The 25,613-nt window shown below is 35.7% G+C and overlaps 1 protein-coding gene across 3 annotated transcripts; it reads left to right on the top strand.

Moving 5' to 3' along the window:
* The first annotated feature begins 1,307 nt into the window (after nucleotides 1-1,307).
* On the top strand, nucleotides 1,308-25,611 carry LOC106709935 (transcription factor cwo). 3 transcript variants are annotated; one of them, XM_045678262.1, is made up of 9 exons: nucleotides 1,308-1,610; nucleotides 17,111-17,246; nucleotides 21,901-22,084; nucleotides 22,675-22,842; nucleotides 23,564-23,737; nucleotides 23,858-24,051; nucleotides 24,168-24,326; nucleotides 25,107-25,203; nucleotides 25,307-25,611. In XM_045678262.1, the coding sequence occupies exons 1-9, from the start codon at nucleotides 1,570-1,572 to the stop codon at nucleotides 25,489-25,491; spliced, it is 1,338 nt and encodes a 445-aa protein (XP_045534218.1). In that variant the 5' UTR covers nucleotides 1,308-1,569; the 3' UTR covers nucleotides 25,492-25,611. The 3 variants fall into 3 exon arrangements, with proteins under 3 accessions (XP_045534218.1, XP_045534217.1, XP_014357345.2); XM_045678261.1 differs by having other exon boundaries at nucleotides 1,308-1,619; nucleotides 17,111-17,237; nucleotides 25,307-25,610; XM_014501859.2 differs by having other exon boundaries at nucleotides 1,308-1,619; nucleotides 25,307-25,609.
* The last annotated feature ends 2 nt before the right edge of the window (nucleotides 25,612-25,613 follow it).

The raw sequence follows: 25,613 nt of genomic DNA, 5'->3' as shown, positions 1-25,613 counted from the left end.
ATAATCGATACATATGAAATTATGGATTGGGTGTCTACCTAATATTGTTATCAATGTGCCGGGCCACCTGTGCACCGTCACGTAAGAGCAAGGCCGACGTAACACGACGTTGCACATAGTTTTGCACGTGACACTACAGTACTAATCAACTTTCAAAATTTTAGGGTAAGGCTACGCACAAACTGCTATACTCGTAACTGAAAGTCTGACGTATATTCCTTATTATTAATATTTTGATTAAGTGTGAGAAATTCTACACTAAGGAATTATTTAAGTTACACTCCATGCGAGTCTGACTATAAGACCTTAAAAGGACTCACATCTATGACTAAATAGGGTTGAGATATATACCGCATATTGATTCGTTCTTTATTTTACAAAAATCTAAAAAATATTTGACAACACAGAAATATTAATATTTAATTATAGTTGTAAATAAGTAATAATAATATTGCATAGGTTAACCGTTAATGCCAACATTAACCAATTGACTGGTGAACTAGTAAAGTAAATGTGATACTTTGAAATACCTAGTGTGTTATACGTGTGTTTATACGCTAAAAAAAAAAAAACCGAAATATGGTGACATCGCACTGAGGCGCAGATAGTGCCGGACAATGGGTTGGTGAAGAGCGAACAAGACGTAAGCGCAAGTCGTGCGTTCCGCAGCGCGGCGTATCACGTGCGGTCGAGCGTGGCCCTATCGAAGAACATTGCAGCAATGCAGACGTTAATTTGAAAATAAATTTTTTTATTGGTATTTTGCTATATAGATTCCACACATGTTTAACTGTAGGCAACTTAAGAAGGTTACAGATGACTAATCATTAATTTAAAACTCGAAAGATACCTCGTAGCACAATTAGCGTTTTATATGTAGATTGTAGATATGTAGATAATTCCTAGTAGATTATTAACAATAAAACAGGTTGGTAGGATCTATAAATAGAAATAAACCGTGACCAGTTAGCCGTATGATTTTAATCAATTAGTTTAGTAAAGCTTTGGGATGTTATAAAAAAAGTAATTTCGAGTGTTCACGTCACGTGGCTGATAATGTGGACTGGAAATCTAGGGTTGATAATTTTGTAAAAATGGATTTGATTTTTTTTTATAAAATTTAACTACCGGAAAGTTACAACTTATTGGATAGGTACTTTAGTTGTTTAAATAAAAAAATATACTTATTGCTTAAAAAATATTTCTTAGGACAAAAAGTACTTATTAAAGGGAGGTAAAATCGTGAGTAGGGTAACCCTACGTGGCGCGCACATTCCGGCACCCGTGCCATATTTTGATGGCGTCGGTCACATGACGCGGCCGGCCGGCGCTCGCTCTCTCGACCCGAACTCTCAGTCAGACGTGAAGCGAATGTTTCACAGTAACGACGTCGATGTGTCAAGTTTATTCGTAAACACGCGATATTATATTTAATAACATTCACATAAGAATGAATCACGATGACTTAAAATTGTGTTAATAGTGCCAAAGGATGAAAATGTGACAATAGTGATAAGTGTTTGTGGTGATATTGTGATTCCTTGTTACAATCGTGAGATATTTTTGAATATGGAAACTCGTCATTATTGGGAGGAGAACGGACATGTCAAGTATGACAAGTTAGTTGTTTTTATTTATTTAATCAATATAATCTGTATTGAATACGTACATAACAATTATGTAGTGTAATTTAACAATTCTTTTAAATATACCTAGTTGCTACGAGCCTGGAAAATTTTGTGCTGGAGTTGTTTATTGTTATTGTTATTACGACTCAAATAAGGTTACTAAGGGCATTGTGAATAGTTTACGGATATTGTTTTACATAAGGACACCTAAATGCTGTTGAGGTCATTGCATGGGTGACAAATACAAAAAGAATGGTGGTGACCTTTAACTAAAAAGGTCACCAACATTCCTTAAACTTCTCTATAAATGAATTCGGTAACCGCGAATTTCCATTGCTGAAACAAGTGTAAACATGTTTTTCGTTTTTGAAAAGAGATCTGTACAAAACAGATGCTTCGACAGTGAAAACACACTTTAAGCCAAACATGAAGTGTTTGAATTGTGTTTATTTTCATATTGTTAGAGCTTTTTTGCATTTAGTAGCTACCTATAAAGAATAGGCCGGTCAGGATAAGCGAAATTAAGGGGCGAAGTTATAATAATTCGCAGAGTGCTGAAAATTGGTAGTAATGTTCGAAACACCATTATTATGTTATCCATATTTCTACATGTAGCAGTTGTAAAGTTAAAATATGTAGAAATCTATAGAGGAAAAAGACTGTTGGTTAATTCGAAAACTTCATACTAATACAGAAAATTGAAGTGTTCAGGATACTCTTGACCTGATAAAAATGCAGAGAAACGAACTGGCCAGTACAGCTTTCCTAACGGATCGCACTTACCTCATAATTTCGTAATGCTGTAATTGAACTTTCACTGTCATACTGAATTCTTCGTCCATTTTACGTCATACCAAATTGTGACGTCGTGTTACTTGTATAAGGTCCGTGTTATCAGTTATCCGATGGTGATTGACTACAGAATCCATTCTAGCAGCCAAGGACAAATATAGAGATTGCGTTCATTTGTTTACGTCACTCAAATTTCACCTTTATGATGCCCTCTGATCTTATATACCTACTAGCTGTCGCCCGCGACTCCGACCGCGCATTTTTTTTTTAAAACTTAATATGGATAGATAATAGCTGATTCTCAGACCTACTGAATATGTATATAAAATTACATAGAAATCGGTCAAGCCGTTTTAGAGGAGTATGGTAATTAACATTGTGACACGAGAATTTTATATAAAAAACTAGCTGTCGCCCGCGACTCCGTCCGCGCGCAGTTAAAAAAAACTTAATAGGGGTATGAAAAATAGATGTTGGCCGATTCTCAGACCTACTGAATATGCTCACAAAATTTCATGAGAATCGGTCAAACCGTTTCGGAGGAGTACGGCAACGAAAACTGTGACACGAGAATTTTATATATTAGATATAGACATTAAAACTGTTTTAAGTTGTAATCGTTCCTAAAAAAAAGATGGCATGTATACTTTAATTGTTGGTAGTTTTTGCACATAGGTATTGGAAAAATTAAATATGCGTTTACATAAGAAGCTTGGTTATCCCAACGTGTTTGTTTTGTCGAAGTATAGTGGTTGTGACCGGCCGAGATAATTTGTTTTAATTAGGTGTATTGCTTTTGCGCATTAATTTGCACTGGACACGTGCCGCAACAGACATCGAACACCAAAAATAAATGCATTATGTACAAATACAGCGTGATGATCCAAACGTGATGATTGTTTTAAACGTGATATTGCGGTTTTTGTAGCGATTAGAGTGATGAAACTATATTAGGACCTTTACTCTATTAGATTGTTCAAGTGTAATCACAGTTAGGGTCCTTGTAGTTTGACGATTAACGGGCCACGAACACCCTAAGTTCTTAATATGCCGGTTAGGACCCTTACTAAGTGTAAATCTGTAGGGAATTAGTGCTCTAATACAGCACTATTTGCCACACCGAAATTAGCCGTTCTGGAGTTATGTGGTTCCAAACATATTGTCTCACCTAATCGTTCACGATCCATAAAAATTTCAAGGATACGGTTTTGGATCTTGTTTTTGCACATCACTAGCTCACGTCATACGCCAAATCCTGTAGTGTCAGATCAAATCTTTGGCGTTAAATCCTATTAAGAGTTTTTAGATCGATTTTATATATTTCTGTACCTATTATTATTATTTATATTATGTATGATTCTTTACTATGTTATATGTACTTATGCCTATGCCTTTACATCTAAAATCTTTAAAGGTTCGATGTAAACACATATTTGTTTCATTAATATGTCAGACATAACATATATACCTACGCTGCTTCGTATAGTTAAGTTGTGTAATTGTAGTATGATGACAATTTACAAACGCTTCAATCAAATATTATGAATAATAGGTCCCCAAATGATAGCCAATATTGCAGTTTAGGTTTATTTCAAGTAATGAAATAATCATGTTTTTTTCTAACAAAGGTTTTGTGCGCAAACTAGTCAAAAAACTATTGAACTTGTTTAGAAAAATGTTCATTCTTGAATATTTTAGCAAAATGGCGCGGCGAAAGCACAGCGAAAATAGTCTGTGAAACACATGACTTGCGGGAGTGTGCGCGGGGCGTGCGGGGCGGCGCCGCACACCGGCCGCAACGTGCCGCGCACACAACCGCGTCAGCGTGCGCACGCCGCACGCACACTCCCCCGCTAGCCTCACGTGTGCGTATCGCCTGACCGCCTCGGCCCGCTCGCTTCGCGCGCTTCTACACTGCACAGACAGTTTTTTTCTTTTTAGCGAGTTGTCTGTGGAAATTTACCAGATTTTTATTATATACGATATTCAGAGAACTATTAAATATTAACATTTTTATAGCTGCTTTACTTATGTACCTAATTCAAATAAAGCTTAAGGCTTGCCACTACCAGATAACCTATTTCATGCGGAGTACAAATTAAGGTGAAGTCACTTTTTGCTCCTGAAAAATGTTTTTCTTTTTCTCTCTCATCAAAAAGGGACTTCCTCTTTTTTTTTGCAAATTTATTTTATATTGTCATTTAGGTCGACAACATTTAAATTTTAATTGAATATGTAATGAGTTTTGTTTAAAAACGATTAAAAATGTTTTTATTTGCAAGCAGTGGCGATGAACTACGACTCGATATTATTCAACGCTTGCGTTGTCTTGATCATTGCATGCGAGTACGCGTGACAGAGACGGAGATTAGGTGCGAACGCGTTAAAATGAAACAGAAGATTACAGAAGGTAACACGTGTAGTCAAATGCTCTTACATTGCAATAATATTACACAAAAGATAATTAAATAAAAATGTATTCGTTCTATTCATAAATGACCATTTAATAGTGGCATAGTCCGCAAAATTATCTGCTGCAAAAATGGCGAACTCGTACTACGTACTCGAATATGTGTGATGGAGGCCCATCCTAGTACTCTTTCAATTTCCACCCTTTTCCAATAACTACAGCATGGGAAAAGGAAGTAGATTTGGCAGGGTATAGGATGGTTATGAAAGGTGATATTCTGGACATCCTCACCTCTGTGCACTAAAGATAGGTAAACGCATCTGCAACATTTTAACTTATAGAAATTATAAATTATGTGTGCATTCTGTTTACAATATTTGAAGACTAGATAAAAGCTTATTGGTACAAATTTAAATGGAAATTTCCATTGCACAGTTAAGTAGTGAATGACCATTGTCCCGGTCACAATACAGCGTTACTACGGTGACCATGTTATAAATGATAAAAATAGGACAAAAATTCAAAAGAATAAAGTAAATAAGATCAACGAGTAAATATTCAAAACAATCATGATAAGTTCTCGTACATAGCAATTTTAACTTTCGATGTCTTACGGCGACCTTGACAAACTTTTATCTAGTCTGTTACTTACAGATAGCTATAAATAAACTAAGATTACAATCAGAATTAACTGTTGGCTGTTAATTTATTTGATAATTTTGCAATGAATGATAATAATCACTATACTAAAATAGCATGTTTGCAAAAACTTTGCGCAATATGAGGATGAGTATGCTAGAGTTCTAGACGACTATTGTATTCGCACGTCTATTGCCACAGAGTATAAATGTTGGTCAGACAGGGCAACGCATATTGAACGGTCAGCGATTCGCACGTGACTGCCGTGCTAACAGCAAGCAGCCGGACGAAGAATTAATTGAACATTGCCACACATTCCAAAGGCTTTTTTGCAGTTCGATTTAAAAAAAAAGGTGGAAAAGATAGTTTTGTTACTTGAATATAAGTTAGTTTCGAGTGTTTTTTTCCAGTGGAATTATACCACTTGCTTTAGTGATTATTACGGAATGGCCAAACTCAATTTCTTCTAGTTTCTTTATAAAGACTTAAACAAGACAGAAGACTCAAAAAGTGACGATTTAATTCATTTCATAATTTCTGTTTTGAATTAATTTTCAAGTAATTATAGAGTTTAAAATGTTTCCTATCATACTTGTTAAAATGGGTGACCGTTGAATTTAATGTGACAAATTATGTAATTAATTCATAGCCCATTACTTTCGTGACTGTACTAAGGACAGATAGAATTCTGGTCAGCTTTCCGTGTACAGTTTTTAAATTAATTTCGTTGTTATTTTGACATTTACTTTTATAAACTGGTTCAAAAATATTTTTTTAATTGTCATTAAAAATAACATTAATTGCTTACCGTAACATTGTACGGTATTGTACTTACGTAATTACTTGTGTATTGTATACATGCACAAGTAAAATAATTCATACATATAAACGAAAGAAACATGTTTAATGTCGCGTGAAACTTAACGAAAAAAAAAACGTAATGACAGATAAGGGTATTGTATCACGGATGTAACGTACACAGATTTTTTAAATAAAATTATATCGGATACAATTAATGTTTTTTTTAATGTGGAAAAAATAATTGAAACGTTTGATATGATTCCAATCATATTTATGATTGGAATAAATATAAACGAAATAGTGACCTTCGTACAAATGCATAAAAAGGCTCCTTGAACATTCAGCCACAACAAGTAGGTCGTAAACATTGCGCAAAACATTGCAACGGTAAACAATTCCAAAGACGATAAAAATATAAGATCTTTTTACGTAATATTATAATTTACAGATATAATTAAATATCAGATATTTTATAATAACAAGATCTAATAAATCCTTGTACAATTTTTTTTTGTAATAAAAAAATGTTTGATATTGTAATAAGACTGTTGAGATAAAAGGAATGATCGGAACGCACCCACTTTCACGTCGCGTGTTATCGGTAGCGGTTGGCCGCGTGGGTTACGTCACGCAGCGCTGTACTCGCGGCACGGGACACATGCTCCGCAACGTGACTCGTGACGCGGCCGCACGTGGCGCGACACGCTGTATTCAATATGCGGTGTTCCTAATGCAATGATAACGGAGGACATTTTTTAATTTATTTTGAAAACTACTTAAATTACTGCTTTGTTGTTAGCTTTCGGTATCCTTATATCCATAAATATCTTAAAAGTATTATAGCCAGACAAAAGCTAGTGATATTTCTACATCCGAGTTTAAATTTACCTGAGGCTTTCTACCTATATATCCAACTAGCTGTCGCCCGCGACTCCGTCCGCGCGCAATTAAAAAATAGGGGGGGGGGGGGTTATGAAAAATAGATGTTGGCCGATTCTCAGACCTACTGAATATGCTCACAAATTTCATGAGAATCGGTCAAGCCGTTTCGGAGGAGTACGGGAACGAAAACTGTGACACGAGAATTTTATATATTAGATATAGCTGTACAAATATAACATACGATTTCTTTACTCTAATTAAAATATTAAATTGCTGTGTATGTCAATATAGACTTTGTATAATAAATATTTGTTTACCGAATTACGTAACAGCACATATCCATTTTCTTGCCTTGTCAACCTACACGGATTGTTCATTGTAATGTTGTGCTCGAGGTGCTGCGTGCCATCGATAAAAAAAGATATATCAGTCACGGCAACACACTTCGGATTAATGGATGTTTTATACGCATCGCGTGACACAGGCAACGTGTTCACGTGGCTTTTGTTTAAGCACAAGGGAATAAAAATATTTTACACGCAATTACTCATGATTTGATATTATTTGTATAGTCCTAGTATTATTATTATTTATTGCACTTATATCAAGAAGATTTCTTTTCTACTAGAAAATAATTTTAAAACTTTATAAACCCATCTAAATTCTATGGAAATGCGCAAAAAAATACATATCTATTGAAACCTCCTCACATTGGATCACGTTTATCTATAATAGAATAGAATAGACCTTGTAATTGTTACCTTCTGTAGCCTATTAACCGTTGGTTTAGACCAAAATCTTCATATAAAACAAATCGTCATTTTTGTCATTACCTTTAACAGAAACCCACGTTTAGATTATACTAGCTGTCGCCCGCAACTCCGTCCGCGCGCTGTTAAAAAAAACTTAATAGGGGTATGTAAAATAGATGTAAATAGATTAAATATTGTGAGCATATTGAGTAGGTCTGAGAATCGGACTCAGACCTACTCAATATGCTCACAATATTTCATGAGAATCGGTCAAGACGTTTCGGAGGACTTAAACCACAAACACCGCGACACGAGAATTTTGTTTAATATAGAGATTTTGGTCTCATAAACCAATGATAAATGTACTTGAAGAACTGTGATAACTATCACGTGACAGTTAAAAACTAGTATTTGCTTTAGGTTAATTATTGTTTTGCTTTTTTTGTGTCCTTTACTAATGCTGTATGTGTAACGTTATATTTATAGCAGTGTTTTATGTGATTCAGTTGAAAATAGATGAATGTATTTTTGAACGTTATTTATAGCAGTTACTTATCTTACGTATGCTATTAATAGTTGATTGTTTCGTATCGTTTCAATTCTGTTCAAATGACTTGTCATATCGACGGATTAACTTTTACAGCCGCGAAATTTTCCTACGTTCGTTGTTGGAGATTTATTGTTCATATTTCATGTTGCTTTTTTAACGCATTGAATAGGTTAAATTAATGCAATGAATTAATGCAATGAAAAAAATGAAAATTCAGTGCAACCATAAAATCTTCAACACCAATAACCACATTCGTATTTGAACACCCAGTTGTGTTAAATTTATGATTTTTTTTTTATAATTGTTGGTAGAAAATAATGTAATCTTTGAAGCCTTTCCAATTACGTATGTAAAATATTTTTAATAACGTATATTTTATGCATATCGACGCTGGAAAGCGTAAACGCTGTAACCCCGAAAGTATGAACTTTACAGGAGAGCCAAAAAATCATAACTCGTGAGCTGATACGCCTACAAGCATGCGATATTTAGCAATGTTGTTTGTGCTAACCTATATTAAAATCATTATCGTTTGATAATGGTTGAAATTATTAACGTGTGAAAAACATATTCGCGATTTCAAGGGTTACAGCGTTTATGCTTTCCAGCGTCGATATGACAAATTGTTTCACAAAAATATAATAAGTTTATTATTGCGAGTATGAGCAACGTCAGACCTCTTACATACAGATTATTATCTAGATTGCGTCTCAAGGCTAATTCTAACATTCGTGAATTAAATAAAATACAGACGAAGGATTTCATAAATGAGGCAGAAATGTATACTACGTTTTTGATTTTATTTGATGAAAAATTTATGTAACATTAGTTCTTTTGCTAACATAACTAACTCAGGCTAGAAAATGTTAAAAAGATGCAGATAAATGTAGCTTAAATAAAATGCAATGTCAATCATCGCCTTGAAATTCTTACCCTAAGTTAATAGTGACTAGGCCTTAGTCAACCCCGCTAGCCAATTGAAGATTTGTTGGCTACATACTTCTTTGCAGGTTCCATGCATGTTGCATCACAATGTTATCTTTCACCTTAAAATATGTTTTCGCTGAAAATCTTACTGTAATTTAAACGATAATGTACTAGACTGATTAAGGAAAAAATCGCAAAAAAAATATTAAAGTATGGGCACCCTACATATCTCGTGTGAAATAACCTTTCTATAGTTGTATGGTGAACGTGTAGGTATACGGTAATGTTAGTGTAGACATGACCTTGACTGACATTCTGTAATGTTGCGGTGAAAATGTTTTTACTTAGTGTACCTAAGTGTGAAGGTCGAAAGAAACAAATGTCTTAAAAAGCAAGTTAATCAAGTAGTTTTGGATTTAAAATAAGTATATTATAAAAGTTTATTTTACTTATAGCAAGAGTGAAAGGTATTCTGTTATTATTTTTTAATTATAATCCTAATTTTTACTAATATTATAAATGCGAATGTTTGGATGGATGGATGTTTGTGTTTGTTACAAGTTATCTCTAGAACGGATCAACGGATCTCGATGAAATTTGGCACAGATGTAGAACATAGTCTGGAAGAACACATAAACTACTAATTGAGTTTTTTTTTTAATTAATTCCACTCGGTTGGAGTAGCGAGCGTTATCTAGTTTAATTTATAAAATCGAACTTAATTTTATATAGAACCTAAATTGATGCAAATAATTGGAATGTTGTTTCATACAATTAATTGGGATATAATAACAAAACTGTAGGTTATTAATATTTTAACGACTGTATTTACTGACAGATAAATTATTACATAATATGTTATATGTATGTGTACAATTCATTTTAACAAACATGCAACTTTTAAGATAATTTCACGCTTTAAAAATACATTAGTAATTATGAATGTAGAATTGACGCTGCAAAGATTATGAATGTTAATAGAGATTAATTAATCTTACTAATATTATAAATGGGAATGTTTAGATGTATGTTTGTTCGAAAGTATCTCCAGAACGGCTCAATGGATCTTGATGAAATTTGGCATACGCATAAAACATAGTCTGGAAGAACACATAGGCTACTTAATAAGTTTTTCTTAATTCCGCGCTGACGGATTCGCGGGCGACAGCTAGTTATATAATAAAAACGGAATGTCACAGTGACTCAGATATCGTTAATAAGTCCTTCATTCAATCCTATTTTCATTTGTTTATGCAAGATTGCGTCAACGTGAATAGAAAATTGAAATTGAAAAAACTGCTCTAAACCAAAAATGAGGCAGGAAAGAAAGGGTTAAAAATAAATTCTTTAGGTACTTTATTAAATAAGCGAAATATATAAAATTTCTTATTCTATAAATCGTTATTTGTATGCACTGGAATTGAAAAACATAGTGTTAAATTAATATTACCATTCAGTTCATCGCGGTTATCTTATGGCTTATAACTAACAATGTGTTAATATGTAAAAATAGTAACTTAAAACAAATAAGTAATCAGATATAAAGATTGATCAGAACAGGTACGCCATATTGCCTCAATGTCGTGTCAAGTAGCGCGTGCGCATGGCGACGACATGTGACTTGTGACGTCACAGCATCCTGCACCCGGATAAGTGTTCACACACAACCTTGACACGACACCGAAAAGTCGCAAGTCCTAATGAAATTATACAGCATGGTTTCAGTAAATGCTTTATATCAACAGTGTGGGTTTAGTTAAAGAGAATAAATATAATTGCCGCAATAATTTTAACCGTTTGTAATTACATCAGCTGCATAAATTATATGCAGTTTGCTCAGTTTCGTCAAATAATAATACTTTTGACGTAAATGATCGAAAAAGTGACAAAAAAGTTTGCAGGATTCCTAATGCAAATCGACGGAAAGTGAACCGGTATCACTGCCACAGGCGGATTAATAATAAATGCTTCGCGAACTATAGTGATGCAATAGAATGCAATGATGTTACAAAAATAGATTCTATGATCCGTTTATTAGAAATTCTTTAGTAATGATTAATAATCAAGATATTGTCTTCACAAATAAATATGACAAATATAGAATAAAAACAATAAGTATCAAGAAGTGTAAGGAATTGATCCATATACTTTTTATCTATATGTTTAAAAATACAACAAACTGGATGATGTTCGACATATAGAGAGAGATTACGAGTTGGAACATTGGCGTGTTGGCATGTTGGCTGAAACGTGTCAGCGCACGTGACCGCCGAAATTGTTTGCGTATTAAGTTCGTTATCTGCTTTATTATTTTCATTTTTCATCTGAAATCACGAGTTATTTTTTATATGAAATCAATGTCTGAATTTGATTCAATACCATTTTAAGAAAAAAAAAGTAAGTACAAATAATTGGTTTATTTTTTTTTAGGAATAAAACTAGAGTCACGTGGCTCAGTCTAGACACAATAAGCTTCTCAGAAGTAATAGATTATAACTTAGATTTATAATATTGTAGGGTCAAAAGATTAGAAGAAGCCACGCCAAGGATCAAGTAATTTTTAATATTTTTAATTTTCTTTGATCAACAATATCACTTGCGATACATTTTAAAAGGTTCTTTTTTGTTTTTTTTTTACAATATATTGTAATACAAGATGTCGCTCGCGACTCCGTCCGCGCGGAATTAAAAGCAAACTTGATAAGTAGCCTATGTGTTCTTCCAGACTATGCTTTACATTTTTGTCCAAATTTAAACAAAATCCATTGAGCCGATACGGAGATACCTTCAAACAAACATCCATCCATCCATTTATCTAAACAATCGCATTTATAACATTAGTAAAAAATAAAATTATTATCGCTTCATTTTATATTATTACTGAACTCAATAATACAGTATCGTGCAAAATTCATGTAGACAAAGTCGTGGGTAACAGCTAGTTTACAGCTGTACTTACTAAGGAAACCTGACAAGTGAAAAGAACTCGATAGCCGGAAATCACCGACAGTTATCGTGAGAATCAGATAGTGCTTCTACTATCATCACTTTGTGTTCACAACTTCCTAGATTTACGGCAACACGTGCGAACTTCACATTGTAACACATTGTACTGGTTCATTTACTTTATACTTCAATTGTTCAAATTTATTGTTATTGTAAAGAAGTCGTTTGATTGTATGAGATCATAATGAATTAGAAGTCACTTGAATAAATTTTTATGTCAGTACACATTGATAAATTTTAATTATAAAAATGCTACGATGAAAACAACGTATCCTTAATTATTAACACAAGACAGGGCTCAAATAGAAGTCTAATTTAACATCTTACTTCAATTGTGATAACATTCTTACGAGTAAAATCATATCACATCACATCACATAAAATTCTTAGAAGCAAACAAAACATATTGTTAATAACATCACAACAGCAACATGGCATATTGACAGCGAACTTTGTATTGTTTTTTTTTTAAATTCAGTACTAGAAAAATATCGATTTACATCTGGAAAATTCCAAATGAAATTACGACGTTGACTCACCGACCGCGGTCACGTGACCGCGCGCGCCAATCCGTCCCGCTGCGTGCGCCGTGTCACGTGACATTTGCTTGCCGGTGTCAAGAACCGATTGCCACACATTATCAACTGTTTTATAATTTTAAACCTTAATTAAATACTGGTAAGAGTTAATTTTCCATGAAAATTGTAAAACAGTACAGTGTGGCGTAAATTATTTTGCATTGAAATTTTACGATATTCGATACGCATCTGTATGAAGCTCAACTGTGTTACTTGTTATATAAACTGTAATTTTGATTTTTCCGTTGCAATTCCTAAAGTCTTTGACTTAAATCATAAGGTTTGAGTCTTTCAGTCTACTTTTGCATGACCTTGGGGATAGAAAATGTACTGTAAAGTGGCAGATCTGGTTCATAAAGTTAATTATATCTGTTAATACTAATATTATGTTTCCAAAACGACAATACTGAGAAGTTTCGAACATAGATAAGATAAAACAACTCGTGTATGCATGCACTAGACTTTTCCATCATTTTTAATCTACAAATTTAGAAAGACTAACTATCTTTCACATATAGTTTATCGAAAACACTGTTTATTTGCACTTTACAAATAAAAAGTATTCAAAAGTGTAAGTGTATTCATACATTAATCCTTGCCTAAAAATTATTATTATTCTACAAAAATTACGAACCTAAATGCCAACCTTAAGATATATTTTCTCAACTTTTGCCTAATTATTCTTGTTTGTAATTTACGTATTTTGCCCTCTTCTATGTATTCAGTACTCAGACATACTTTCTTATATTTTATCATGACTATTTACTTTCGTACAACTATAGCGCCCTCTATACTTAAGTTGCGGCGTCCACTGCATTTTATGATTTTCGTCTGGTTTACATTATACCAGTACAGTAGGACAGTAGCGCTGGCTTGGTATGAACTGATTTGGCTAACCGGCGCTAGTTAGTGTTTTCAGTATACCAGCGCTGAATTGACCGCTACTGTCTTGCTGTTCTGGTATTATGTCAACCAGGCATTATTTATATATACCTGGACATCAAAAGCTAGTCTACTAATCATATTAAAATCTCTTGCGTGTAACCGAAGCTATCCAGTAATGATAGGCTAACACGTGCGAGTAGCTCTAGTGGGGATAAGTAGTGGGGCAATGGGGGGAAGGTTGTCACATGTCGCGGCTCACGCGCTCAACGCGACGACCTTATAAATATTATTATTTTGCAGCCTTCATGAATTTCAATCATTGTTTCCTTCAATAACACATTGACTGCGAGACGTACCGCTGAAGTCATCTTGAGTAATATTTTTCTTTTATGCCATACTGAAGATGCTCTATAATAATCTGGTTTTTCTTGTAGGTTTCGCGTGATTTGATCGCAGTTCGTATAGGCTTTATATTAAGCTAATTTTATAGTTTCTCCAGAAGCTGTTGGCCCGTTGGTTGTTGGAAAAAGCTATGCGAAATCGGCTAGCAAAGTCCGGATAAATTAAAGATTCTTAACAATATACTCGGTTAGATATATTGATAGGGTTGCTAGGTCGCTAAACCTACTAGCCGGACAGACTAGCCAGTTTGGCCGGACATTTGGGTAGAAAGGTGGGACACCTTATATTCTTTAGGATTCTGTCTCAGGTACCTACACTCTCGTTTGGGAAATGTAAAAAGCCTAACAAAAGCTAGACAACCGTTTATTTTGGCTGGACACGTAATCAAAAAGTCTACCTATGTCCGGCTTTAACCGCCTGGCAACGCTATATACTGACATATTAAATTTCTTCTTAAAAATTTGGTGTCTGACAGTGGGTTTCCGAGATCTAAAACTCCATTTAAAACATATTGTTACACATGGATGACGATTTGTTTTTTATCAACTGACATTTTGGTCTCGGAAATCCTCAATGAAATTTTATTACTTTTTTATCCTGAATGTTTTTTAATTTAGTATGGATATTCCAAAGATCGTATCCATATTTCTACATTATTTCAATCACGCTACAATCCAACGTGCTCATCAACCCTTTACCCGTTTTTATCCATGTATTTGAGATCACGTTGTGACCCAAAACTTATTCAAGGTCACACAAACAATATGTTAACAGAGAAAGTGTCTGTTACCTTTAAAATAATGTATTAAAATATTAGAATTTTTAAAGTCATACAAATTTAATGTCTTAAGATTTTATGCAATGATTTTATTCAGTTAAAAAAAATCCGCCCCGTTACTTTTGATGTTATAGTCGTGTTGTAGAATATGTCCTTATTCAAAATGCCTAGATAATTTTTACACATTTCTTATGTTTTTTGGGAAAAACTAATCAGCGAAAACAAAAGAAATTAGTCTTCAAGATCTGGAATTGCAGATGGAAGTAGATTTGCCGCAGGACCAGAACCTCAGTCAAATCTACGTCCCCTTTCCGTCATTTTCTTATAACATTGAAAGGGAACCTTGAATTTTAGGTATTGGAATTTTACCTATGTATAATATATTTTCATTCGTACTGTTTAAGCTGAGGCGTAACAGTTATATCGTGAATTAGTTAAAACATACAATAGAATAGGAAAGTAAATAAAAGGCACGCGTTGTCTGTCCGTAAATAATGTTAATGAAAACAATAAATTCACAATTCAAATTCCAAGGACACCTTTGTTTGTACATTTATTTTATACGGAAATAGACCAAGTATAGTAGTCGACATTTGATTTGGCACGTCGGGAAAAAGAGTACTCTTCTTCCCGACGTGCCAATTAGAACGTCGGGTACAATATCTTGTATGCTATACATATACTATATTGTAACAAACTTATTTGGCCCGGTGGGAAGGGCGATGTTATCGCCACTCCGTCAGTAAATATGTTAAGGCTACTTTTGCATAGAAAATGACACACTAAACGAGACATGAGAAGACAGCGACAAAGTGCCAGATGTTAAAATTACCACAGGGGTGCTTAGGACCTATTTTGATTTTCGGTCATATAACTGTCAATCCGTCAATGATCTTGTTAAACTTAATTACGTTGACAAGGCATTAATCTATATATATAAAAGAAAGTTGTGTTAGTTACACCATTTATAACTCAAGAACGGCTGAATCGATTTGATTAAAAATTGGTGGGCAGGTAGCTTAGAACCAGGAAAAGGACATAGGATAATTTTTACCCCGTTTTCTATTTTTTTTTATTCCGCGCGGACGAGGTCGCGGGTAAAAGCTAGTGTGCTATTGACCGACAAGGCTATCTGACCTGGTGGGTAATACTAATAAGTCAAACTAAAATATGAAATGTCACTAGCGCCCTCCTCTCAATGTCAACATAGTGTCACAAAGTACTTTTCGTGCTGTAGCTGTCATGTCTTTTTCTTTTACGTATGTAGGCTTTACATGTCTACTTATAGAATTAACTGCGACAGTAGCGCCTCTCTCTTAGACATTCTTGTTTAACAATATTTTAATTTAGTGTCATCTTTAAGCACCGGGTCAGATAAGTTAGTCGTACTATAAATCCCCAACACGTTGCTTGTAATCCACGTGATGTTTTACATGATTCGATGCCAATATCAAACAGTGAGAATTTATTATTTCATATGCGGAGCACGTTGCAATTGATTATGCATGACCCAATTTTAAAAACGACTCGTCCGTTAGGCGGCGTTGTTGTTTTATTTTATTTAGTTTCATGAAAATGTGCTAAACCACTTTACTTAAGGATACCTTTTAAAGGACTCGATGGTGATAAAAGCGTTCATATTTGGCTCTTCTCTCGCGCACGACGCACGATGAGTGAGTTTGCTTGTCGGTGCAACGCTTGGTAAGCGATATAGGACTCTATTTTCTTAAGAATAACAACTAAGTTGTTATGTGATATTTTGCGTAACTTGATATGTTAGGGTTACACTACAATGCAAAAACAAAGGTGTTTCGGTTGGGTACAGATTTTAACGACCTAAACTGTGAGATCATTGGTACGGAACTGAAAAATTGATTTCATGCGGTTTTTATGAATGAAACCACCAAATATTATTAAATAGCGTTTGCACTTTTATTAGCCGACTTCAAAAAGAAGGAGGTTATTAATTCGACTGAATTTTTTTTTATATATATTATATTTGCTCGTATAAAAATGAACATAGCTCTTTGAATGATTTTTTTATTAACTTTTCTCTAATTTAGTTTAATTATTTTTACAGTTACAACTCTAACGATGGCTTCGGTCGTGTGGCCAGCGGGGGCGGTAACGCAGTCGCGGGGGAACAGCTGGCGTTCGCAGCGCCCTCCGAGGACGAGGCGGACTTCGCTAACTACAAGAAGGGGAAGGTGTTGAGGGCAAGTCGCATGATTATGCCCTTTTTATTCTTTTATATATTAACACGTTCAATGCCATTATATTGTATTTCATGTACCTACTAAAGTGAATCGGTGGCACTGAATGAGTTAAATAACATTTACGACGTTCCAATATTGTCTATGTATATAGAGTTTTGGTATTTGCACAAAATATTTTGACATCAAAAGTAAGTTTCCAAAATTCTTGAACAAAGTGAAAAAGAAATAATTTTTAATTTTCGTGTTTTAAATTGGTATTTAGCAATGTTAGCAAAACTTTTTCCAGCGATAAAATGTCACATGCATATTATCGCCGGCATGCATTTTCATTTTGTGCCAACCATGCCAGCCATTAATGAAAAAAATTTGATAATATTAGGTCCTTACTAGTGATGCAACGGAAGTGTCTTACCGGAACCAGAAACGGAAACAGATGTCAAAAATAAATTTTAGCAGAAACGGAAACGGAAACGGATGCGGAAACAGAAGTGTAAATAATAATAAAAAACATATTTACAAAAATATTTTTTGGGTAAAAACAGTTTGTATTCGTTTTTAATTTATTAAGGCATTGGATATCGGTCCTTTAGCCTTCAATGTATGTATTTTTACTGCGCTGCAATAAGTTAAAATACGCGTTTTTTTTTATTTATTTTCAGGAAACAAAATTACACTATTTACAAATTAATGTTCGCCAAACCACTCGTGTTGACAAAGGACAAATATATTTCTTTATTAATACATTCACTGCTGACCACTCGGATCCGAGTGGGCAGAGCTATTAGTAGCAGCGCCTCCCCCACGGATCCGAGCGAGTCCACGTTGCTTTGTGTTGCCACTCTGGCAATATAGTCAACTAACGAAAAAGAGTATTAGTTTCATTCTTACAGTGTTGTAGTGATTAGTATCACGTTCGTACTTACGCAAACATAAAAATATCTTGTATCACATGAAGCAAAGGCTGAACTTTATGTTATGTATGTATATTTTTTTAAATATATATATGTCCTGTATGTGTGTGTGTGTATATGTGTGATGATGATCCCTAGCGCTCAAACGAAAAATTTTTTTTTTTTATTGAAATAATTATAATAACATTATTAATTTATCTGTATATAAAGAAATTGTATTTCTTTAAGAAAAATATTAATTTATTAATTACATTTATTTTTTCTGTAAAGAAATTGTATCTCGCCTGCTTTTCTTCATTTTATTATCTGGCATCATTTTGACGTTGACAGTTAATAGAATTTTAATGTAAAAATAGTTAAAAACTTTAAAAAAGAAGGTTTTCTTAAACTAAGAGGAATTAACTTTAATTGTCGTTTCTTCACTTTTTAGCAACACAATTGTGCTTTAATTCCGAATTACAATAAAATCGTCTTATAAAACGACAATTCTAGTAAAATTTTTGGAACAGATGTTTCCTTTTTGCCCACAGAATTAAAGAAAAATAAATCAGAATTGGAATGGCAACAAGACAGAGACATAGCATTTAAAAACTCAGTAAAATCACATAAATACAATAAACAAATATTTGATAAAAATAGAGCTCAATTTAATTTCAATGTAGGGGATTTAGTATATGTGGAGAATGGAAACAGACTAAACAGAAATAAATTAGATGAGATAAAGATTGGCCCGTTTAAGATTATTGAAAAGGTCTCAAATTCCATATATAGAATAAGTACTAATCATAAAAAATCAGAATCGAATCTATTTCACATTACAAAACTCATACCAACTCCTGAAACTGTATTAATAAAATAATTGATTGTAATTTAGTTTAACTAATTCACATTTTAAGTTCACATTTTTATAATATGTGCATAATTTTTTTTTTTGGTAGGGGAGATGTAAAGAAATTGTATCTCGCCTGCTTTTCTTCATTTTATTATCTGGCATCATTTTGACGTTGACAGTTAAGAGAATTTTAATGTAAAAATAGTTAAAAACTTTAAAAAAGAAGGTTATGAAAACTAAGAGGAATTAACTTTAATTGTCGTTTCTTCACTTTTTAGCAACACAATTGTGCTTTAATTCCGAATTACAATAAAATCGTCTTATATATATGTTCAACATTCCCAGACACTAAATAAAAATTCATCATAAAAAGTTTTGGCTCCCAGCTGTTACATTTTTTTTATTTTGTAAACAGTGAATGTGTTAAGTATCAAATACACCAAATCTAGATTAGAAAAAGATATAATTATTAGGCGTCGGTGGCTCGTGGCACTTGACTTGCAATCTGCAGGGCCTGGGTTCGAATCTCGCCATGTCCCGCAATGTGATTTTCGATTTACATATGTACATTTATCCGACGTTCTTACGGTGAAGGTAAAACGTAGTGATGCTGCCTGCACATATCTGAGAAAAAAATTAATGATACATATGTGTGAAGTCAACCCGCTCTGGGCCAGCGTGGTTGACTGAGGCCTAGTCACCCCTAATTTGGGGTAGGCTCCGAGCCCCTCAGTGCGGATGCATAGTGAGCTGATGATAATAATGATGATGATATATTACATGGTTATCACTTATTCAAAAGTACATTTAATAACTCGTAAGTATGAAATAGTCACATTTTGCCAGTTGTCAAATTTTATATGGACAACAACTAGACAGTTCACTCCAGCAAGAGAAACTGATTGTTTCAAACAGCAGCAGAAAATATTACGCGCTTAAATTCACAAAATAGTACGTAAACAAACAAATGCGACAAGTGCCGAAAGGCCGCGCACGGACTGCGCGTCTCGCGCCGCGCATTTGGATCTCTCAGCCGTCGTAAAGTTCCGTTTTATCTCCGTTATAAAAGTTGCGGAAACAGAAGCAGAAACGGATGTTGAAAAGCACGCGGAACTTCCGCACTTGCGGAAACGGAAACAGACATCCGTTGCATCACTAGTCCTTACATATGAAATTGGCGTTTTTCGTACTGGCCACTTTAAGCACGAATTTCTCCTCTTTGGTAAGGAATTCCAAATTCAAATTTGTACAGCTATAGACTCATGTATTTGTGGTTCGATAACCGTCATTCATTTGTTTTTTTTCTTCTGTTTTTTTTCTGTTTGCGTCACTCATTTTACAAAATGGAAAACTTAAAATATCGCATTATTTACGAGTACGAGTTCCGCCGTGGCACTAGTGCTGCGGAAACGACTCGAAGGGTGAATGATGTGTATGGCGGTCGTGTTGCAAAAGAAAACACAGTTCGTTTTTGGTTCCAACGTTTTCGTTCTGGAAATTTCGATCTGCAGAACAAGCCCCGTGGACGGCCTGAGACTCAAGTTGATAATGAAGAGTTGAAGGCTATTGTGGAAGCGGATCCATCGCAAACCACGTCCGAGTTAGCTGCAGGCTGCGATGTTAGTGATAAAACTGTTTTAATTCACTTGAAGCAAATTGGGAAGATTAAAAAGCTTGAAAGGTGGGTACCTCACGAATTGACTGAAGCAAACCGGCAAACGCGCGTCGACTGTTGCGTTACATTACTAAACCGGCACAATAATGAAGGTATTTTAAACCGAATCATTACCTGTGATGAAAAATGGGTTCTTTACGATAATCGGAAGCGCTCAGCGCAATGGTTGGATCCTGTCCAGCTAGCCAAATCCTGCCCCAAGCGAAAATTAACCCCAAAAAAGTTACTTGTAAGCGTTTGGTGGACTAGTGCCGGTATTGTTCATTACAGTTTTCTCAAATCTGGCCAGACTATTACGGCTGATGTCTATTGTCAGCAATTGCAAACCATGATGGAAAAGCTAGCGGCTAAACAACCTAGGCTGGTCAATCGCTCCACGCCACTGCTGCTTCACGACAACGCTAGACCACACACTGCGCAACAGACGGCTACTAAATTAGAAGAGCTTCAATTGGAAAGTCTAAGACATTCTCCGTACTCCCCGGACCTTGCTCCAACAGATTACCATTTTTTTCGAAATTTGGATAACTTCTTGCAAGGGAAAAAATTCAACTCCGATGGGGCAGTCCAAATCGTCTTCAAAGATTTTATTGATTCCCGTCCGACTGGTTTTTTTAGTAAAGGGATCAATGAACTACCTATGAGATGGCAAAAGTGCATAGAAAATAATGGTTCATACTTTGATTAATTAAATATATTATATTAAAAAATATTCGACTTCTTGTTCCTCCCATACAAAACGCCAATTTCATATGTAAGGACCTAATATTTACCAATAACGCTTACAGTTCTGTATTGTAGTGAATTTATAATCAAATGTGGCTTTTTGCTGACCTTTTTCCTTGACCTTTAAATATATTAACAAACTTCACAGTCCGGCTTTTATTTCAACTAACTGACAAACTCTGACGTCAGTAAACCGCTTTCTTACCGGATTTACTGAATTAATGGTTCATTATATTTTTAAGAATTGTAGATATAATGTTTCTATACTATGTTGTAATATTCAACTGGTATACTTTCCTATTTTCATTATTTTTAAATAGTCTTGATAATTTAAGGAAAAAAATAACAGCTGTAGTTATATTTAACAAACTTTTTACTCGCTGTTCTTAGACTATTCAGAACCTAACTAACTTGAAATAACCTTTCAATAATTATATAAACTTTGTGGTTAGTTAAAAATAATAAATATTTTTACTTGGTTAACTATTAACAATATGTTCTCTTCAACAGCAAGATCCGATGTCGCATCGGATCATAGAGAAGCGCCGACGCGACCGTATGAACAACTGCTTAGCGGATCTGTCGCGTCTCATACCCCCCGAGTACCTCAAGAAGGGAAGAGGAAGGGTAGAGAAGACAGAGATTATAGAGATGGCTATTCGACATCTCAAGTACTTGCAGGATCGCGTCAATGGTTTGTAAGATCGAATCGTTGGTCACACTACTCATATACACAATAACTAAATTTAATTAAAACAAAAAACCAACTGACTATGACACTAACAATGGGTTTCTGAGACAAAAATCTCTGTATAAACCATATCGTCATCCCTCTCATTATCGTTGACAAAATAAATTTAATAAAAAAAAAAATACAGTCGAATTGATAACCTCCTTCTTTTTGAAGTCGGCTAAAAATATGTTTTAAACGGAGATTTCGGTGTCACAAACCCACAGTAAGAGGAACCTTCACTTGTCTAAATCGGTTCTTTCGTTTAGGCACCAGACCGTCGGGATGGAATTGACATACAGTCCGCTGCGTACATATTATTGAAACTGAAGATGTATGTACTTTTTTGGATCTTTGTTAATATTTAAATATTTGTGCTGCTGACTGTACATACAAATCCACACACGTAAAAACATACAAAGGCGAAAAAACAAACATTACAGCAGATGCACGACAATTTTATTCTGGGATATCGCGAACGAAGGCGACTTTTGTATAGGATATAATTCAATAATTTATTGTTTAATAAATATATTATATTGTGTTTGTTATAGCAAGCGAGGTACAGGCGGGCAGTGGGGAGGGTCACTACCGCGCGGGGTACCAGGAGGCGGTAGGCGAGGCGCTGCGCTACCTGTCCGAGGCGCACGGCTACCCCGCTGATGGTTTGTGCGCGCAGCTCGCTACCCACCTGCAGCGGCATTGCGATCACATCACCAAAGGTTCGTTTACCACATCCTCTGTTTCAGTTTTGTAACTAGTTTCCCAACTATTTTATAGATGGCACTGTTAATCTTTTACATCGCGCTATAAATTGTCTGGTATTCTGATAACTTGCGGTAACTTTTCATGGGAGGTAGTAAATACATGAGACTTATGAAGGAATACGAAAGAATATTATTAATTTTTTAACGTTGGTATCCTTGGCGCCCACTTAGACCTAGGAACTTAAGAAGTTAGGTTTTCAATAACGCAATTCGGGAATGCTTTTGCTTTTTGTTTCAAATGTCATATTTCTTGTTAGAGTCTAGCTTTGAACCTTTAGCGCTCAGTCGCGTTTCGCTTAGCGGCGTTATGATGAGTTTTGTTTAACACAGAATAAAGAATAAATAATAATAATATAATATTAAATAAAATCATTTTACACCGCCATTTTAAGATTATGGCGCAATTTTAAATTAACGCATTCTTCATCGACATGTCGTTTTTCTTTAACACAAATTATTTTTATGCTGCGCACAACTAAAGCGTTTTATAGGTTCGTCTTTTTTGAAAGAGTCCATTATATGGATATCTCGGTAAGGTAGGAACTTAGGAAGTCCTCAGCTGGGAAAAGATGTCTTTAAGTATGTAATGATGATGAGTTCTGATTACAGTTCCTATTAAAGGGGACGGACATCTTATCTGAATGTAGTTATAATTTGTTTTCACGTATCTTTACAGGGGATAACAGTCGAGATAAAGGTCGGTCGCTGGGCTCGGCCTCAGAGACGGCGAGTTCCTCCAGCAGCTCGCTGGGCTACGGCAAGGCGCAGCCCCCGCCTCGCCCTCCGCCCTACGCACCAGACCTCTATGATGCCAACAATGACGGACCTTACAACATGGACTGCGACAGAGGTGAGCACATACATATTTTATTCCTCTCAGCTCCGCGGAAGACGAGAGACACTTTGGTAATGTTCTACAGGAATTTTAATTACCAGTTGGTATCACTGAAGTTTTTCATAATATTTGCAGTGAGGGGTGCAGTGGAGAATGGCCGCGCCACATCCCCTGTGTGCGGGGAGGAGGGGGAGGGGGCGGGGGAGGGGACGGGGGACAAGCGCGAGACTCTGCGCAAGATGCGCAAACCCGACCACGACGACTACATACACTCCTACAAGTTCAAGAACTCCATCGAGAGACGCTTCTCCAGGTCGCAGGACTCCGAGGTAGGTTTACTCGAGAAGTTATGAAGCGTTTTCTTTACAATTTACTACTCTGTATATGTATTTTTTTCGATTTTATGTGCATTCAATGAAAATATATCAAATTTGTGACATTGCAGGCGGCGGAGAGTCAGGCGCGCGCGGCCAATGGCAAGCCGTACTCACACAAGCGTCGCCGTCCCGCGCGACCCGCGCCCGCCGCCTCCACCTCCGCCTCCATCTCCACCTCCACCTCCGCCTCCGCATCCACAGAGGAGGCGCGCGACACATCGCCACAGGTCAGCACTGCACACTGCACACTACACTGCGCACTGCACACTGCACACTGTACACTGCACACTGTACACTGCACACTGTACACTGCGCACTGCACATTGCACACTGTACACTGCACACTGCACACTGTACATTGCACACTGTACACTGCACACTGCGCACTGTGCACTGCACACTGTACACTGCGCACTGTACACTACGCACTGCACACTGGACACTGCGCACTGCACACTGCGCACTGTACACTGCGCACTGCATACTGCACACTGCACACTGTACACTGTACACTGCACACTGTACACTGCACACTGTACACTGCACACTGTACACTGCGCACTGCACATTGCACACTGTACACTGCACACTGTACACTGCACACTGCGCACTGCACACTGTACACTGCGCACTGTACACTACGCACTGCACACTGTACACTGCGCACTGCACACTTCGCTCTGCACACTGCGCACTGTACACTGCGCACTGCATACTGCACACTGCGCACTGCACACTGTACACCGCCATTTAAACGTTTTTCACTTTAAAATAAACAAAAAATGAACGAATTACACAGAGTATGATGAACGTACATTGAATTTCTTTACAATCGTAAATACTCAACAAAGATACACAGATTTTTATACTTTAAATAAATACTTCATTAATTTTGAATTTTAGTGAATCGTGATAAAATAATCAAAAATATTGTGTGAATTCTAAAATTAATTATAGATAATGTGTAAATGAGTCATTAATAAAATATAAATATTGTATGTGTTCAGGACACAAGCAGCGAGTCCCCGCACCGGCACCAGTACGAGCAGTACGAGAAGCCGCCGCAAGCACAGTTTGTGCCTGTCTTTGCTCTCAACTCCCTCGGTCAATATATACATTTATTTTTACTATTTACTTTTGTTGACGCAAGAAAAATCAACCAATTTTTTATGAATATAATTAATTTTATTTATGTTTCCTTCCATAGGCAAGTACTATGTACCTTTATCTGTGGAGTACGGGTGTGTGTCGCGTCAACTCCGCGCATGCGACGTGTTGGATGCGCGTGCGCCGCTCACAGCGCTACATCCCGTCACTATACATGTCAACTTTACACCCTGCCTCAATTACCATGTTAAACGAGACCCTGACCCCGACTGGCGACCTGTTTAGACCCCCACCACCCCCCACTAACACTTGTATAAACACCCCCATGCTGATACCTTCCCGTTCAAGTCCCGTCAAAATCGGTCAAACCGTTCTGAAAATTAGTTGGAAACTTTTTAAGCCTTGAT

This window comes from Papilio machaon, chromosome 6 (genome assembly GCF_912999745.1).
Source record: "Papilio machaon chromosome 6, ilPapMach1.1, whole genome shotgun sequence".
Classification (NCBI taxonomy): domain Eukaryota; kingdom Metazoa; phylum Arthropoda; class Insecta; order Lepidoptera; family Papilionidae; genus Papilio; species Papilio machaon.
The sequence above is the reverse complement of the archived record's forward strand: the minus strand, read 5'-3'. Positions and strand labels throughout refer to the sequence as shown.

Coding starts and splice junctions, on each gene's coding strand:
- LOC106709935 (XM_014501859.2), top strand. CDS start 1,570: ATGGAAACTCGTCATTATTGGGAGGAGAACGGACATGTCAAGTATGAC. Junction 22,843..23,563: donor TTGCGATCACATCACCAAAG/GTTCGTTTACCA, acceptor GTATCTTTACAG/GGGATAACAGTCGAGATAAA. Junction 24,052..24,167: donor CCAGGTCGCAGGACTCCGAG/GTAGGTTTACTC, acceptor GTGACATTGCAG/GCGGCGGAGAGTCAGGCGCG.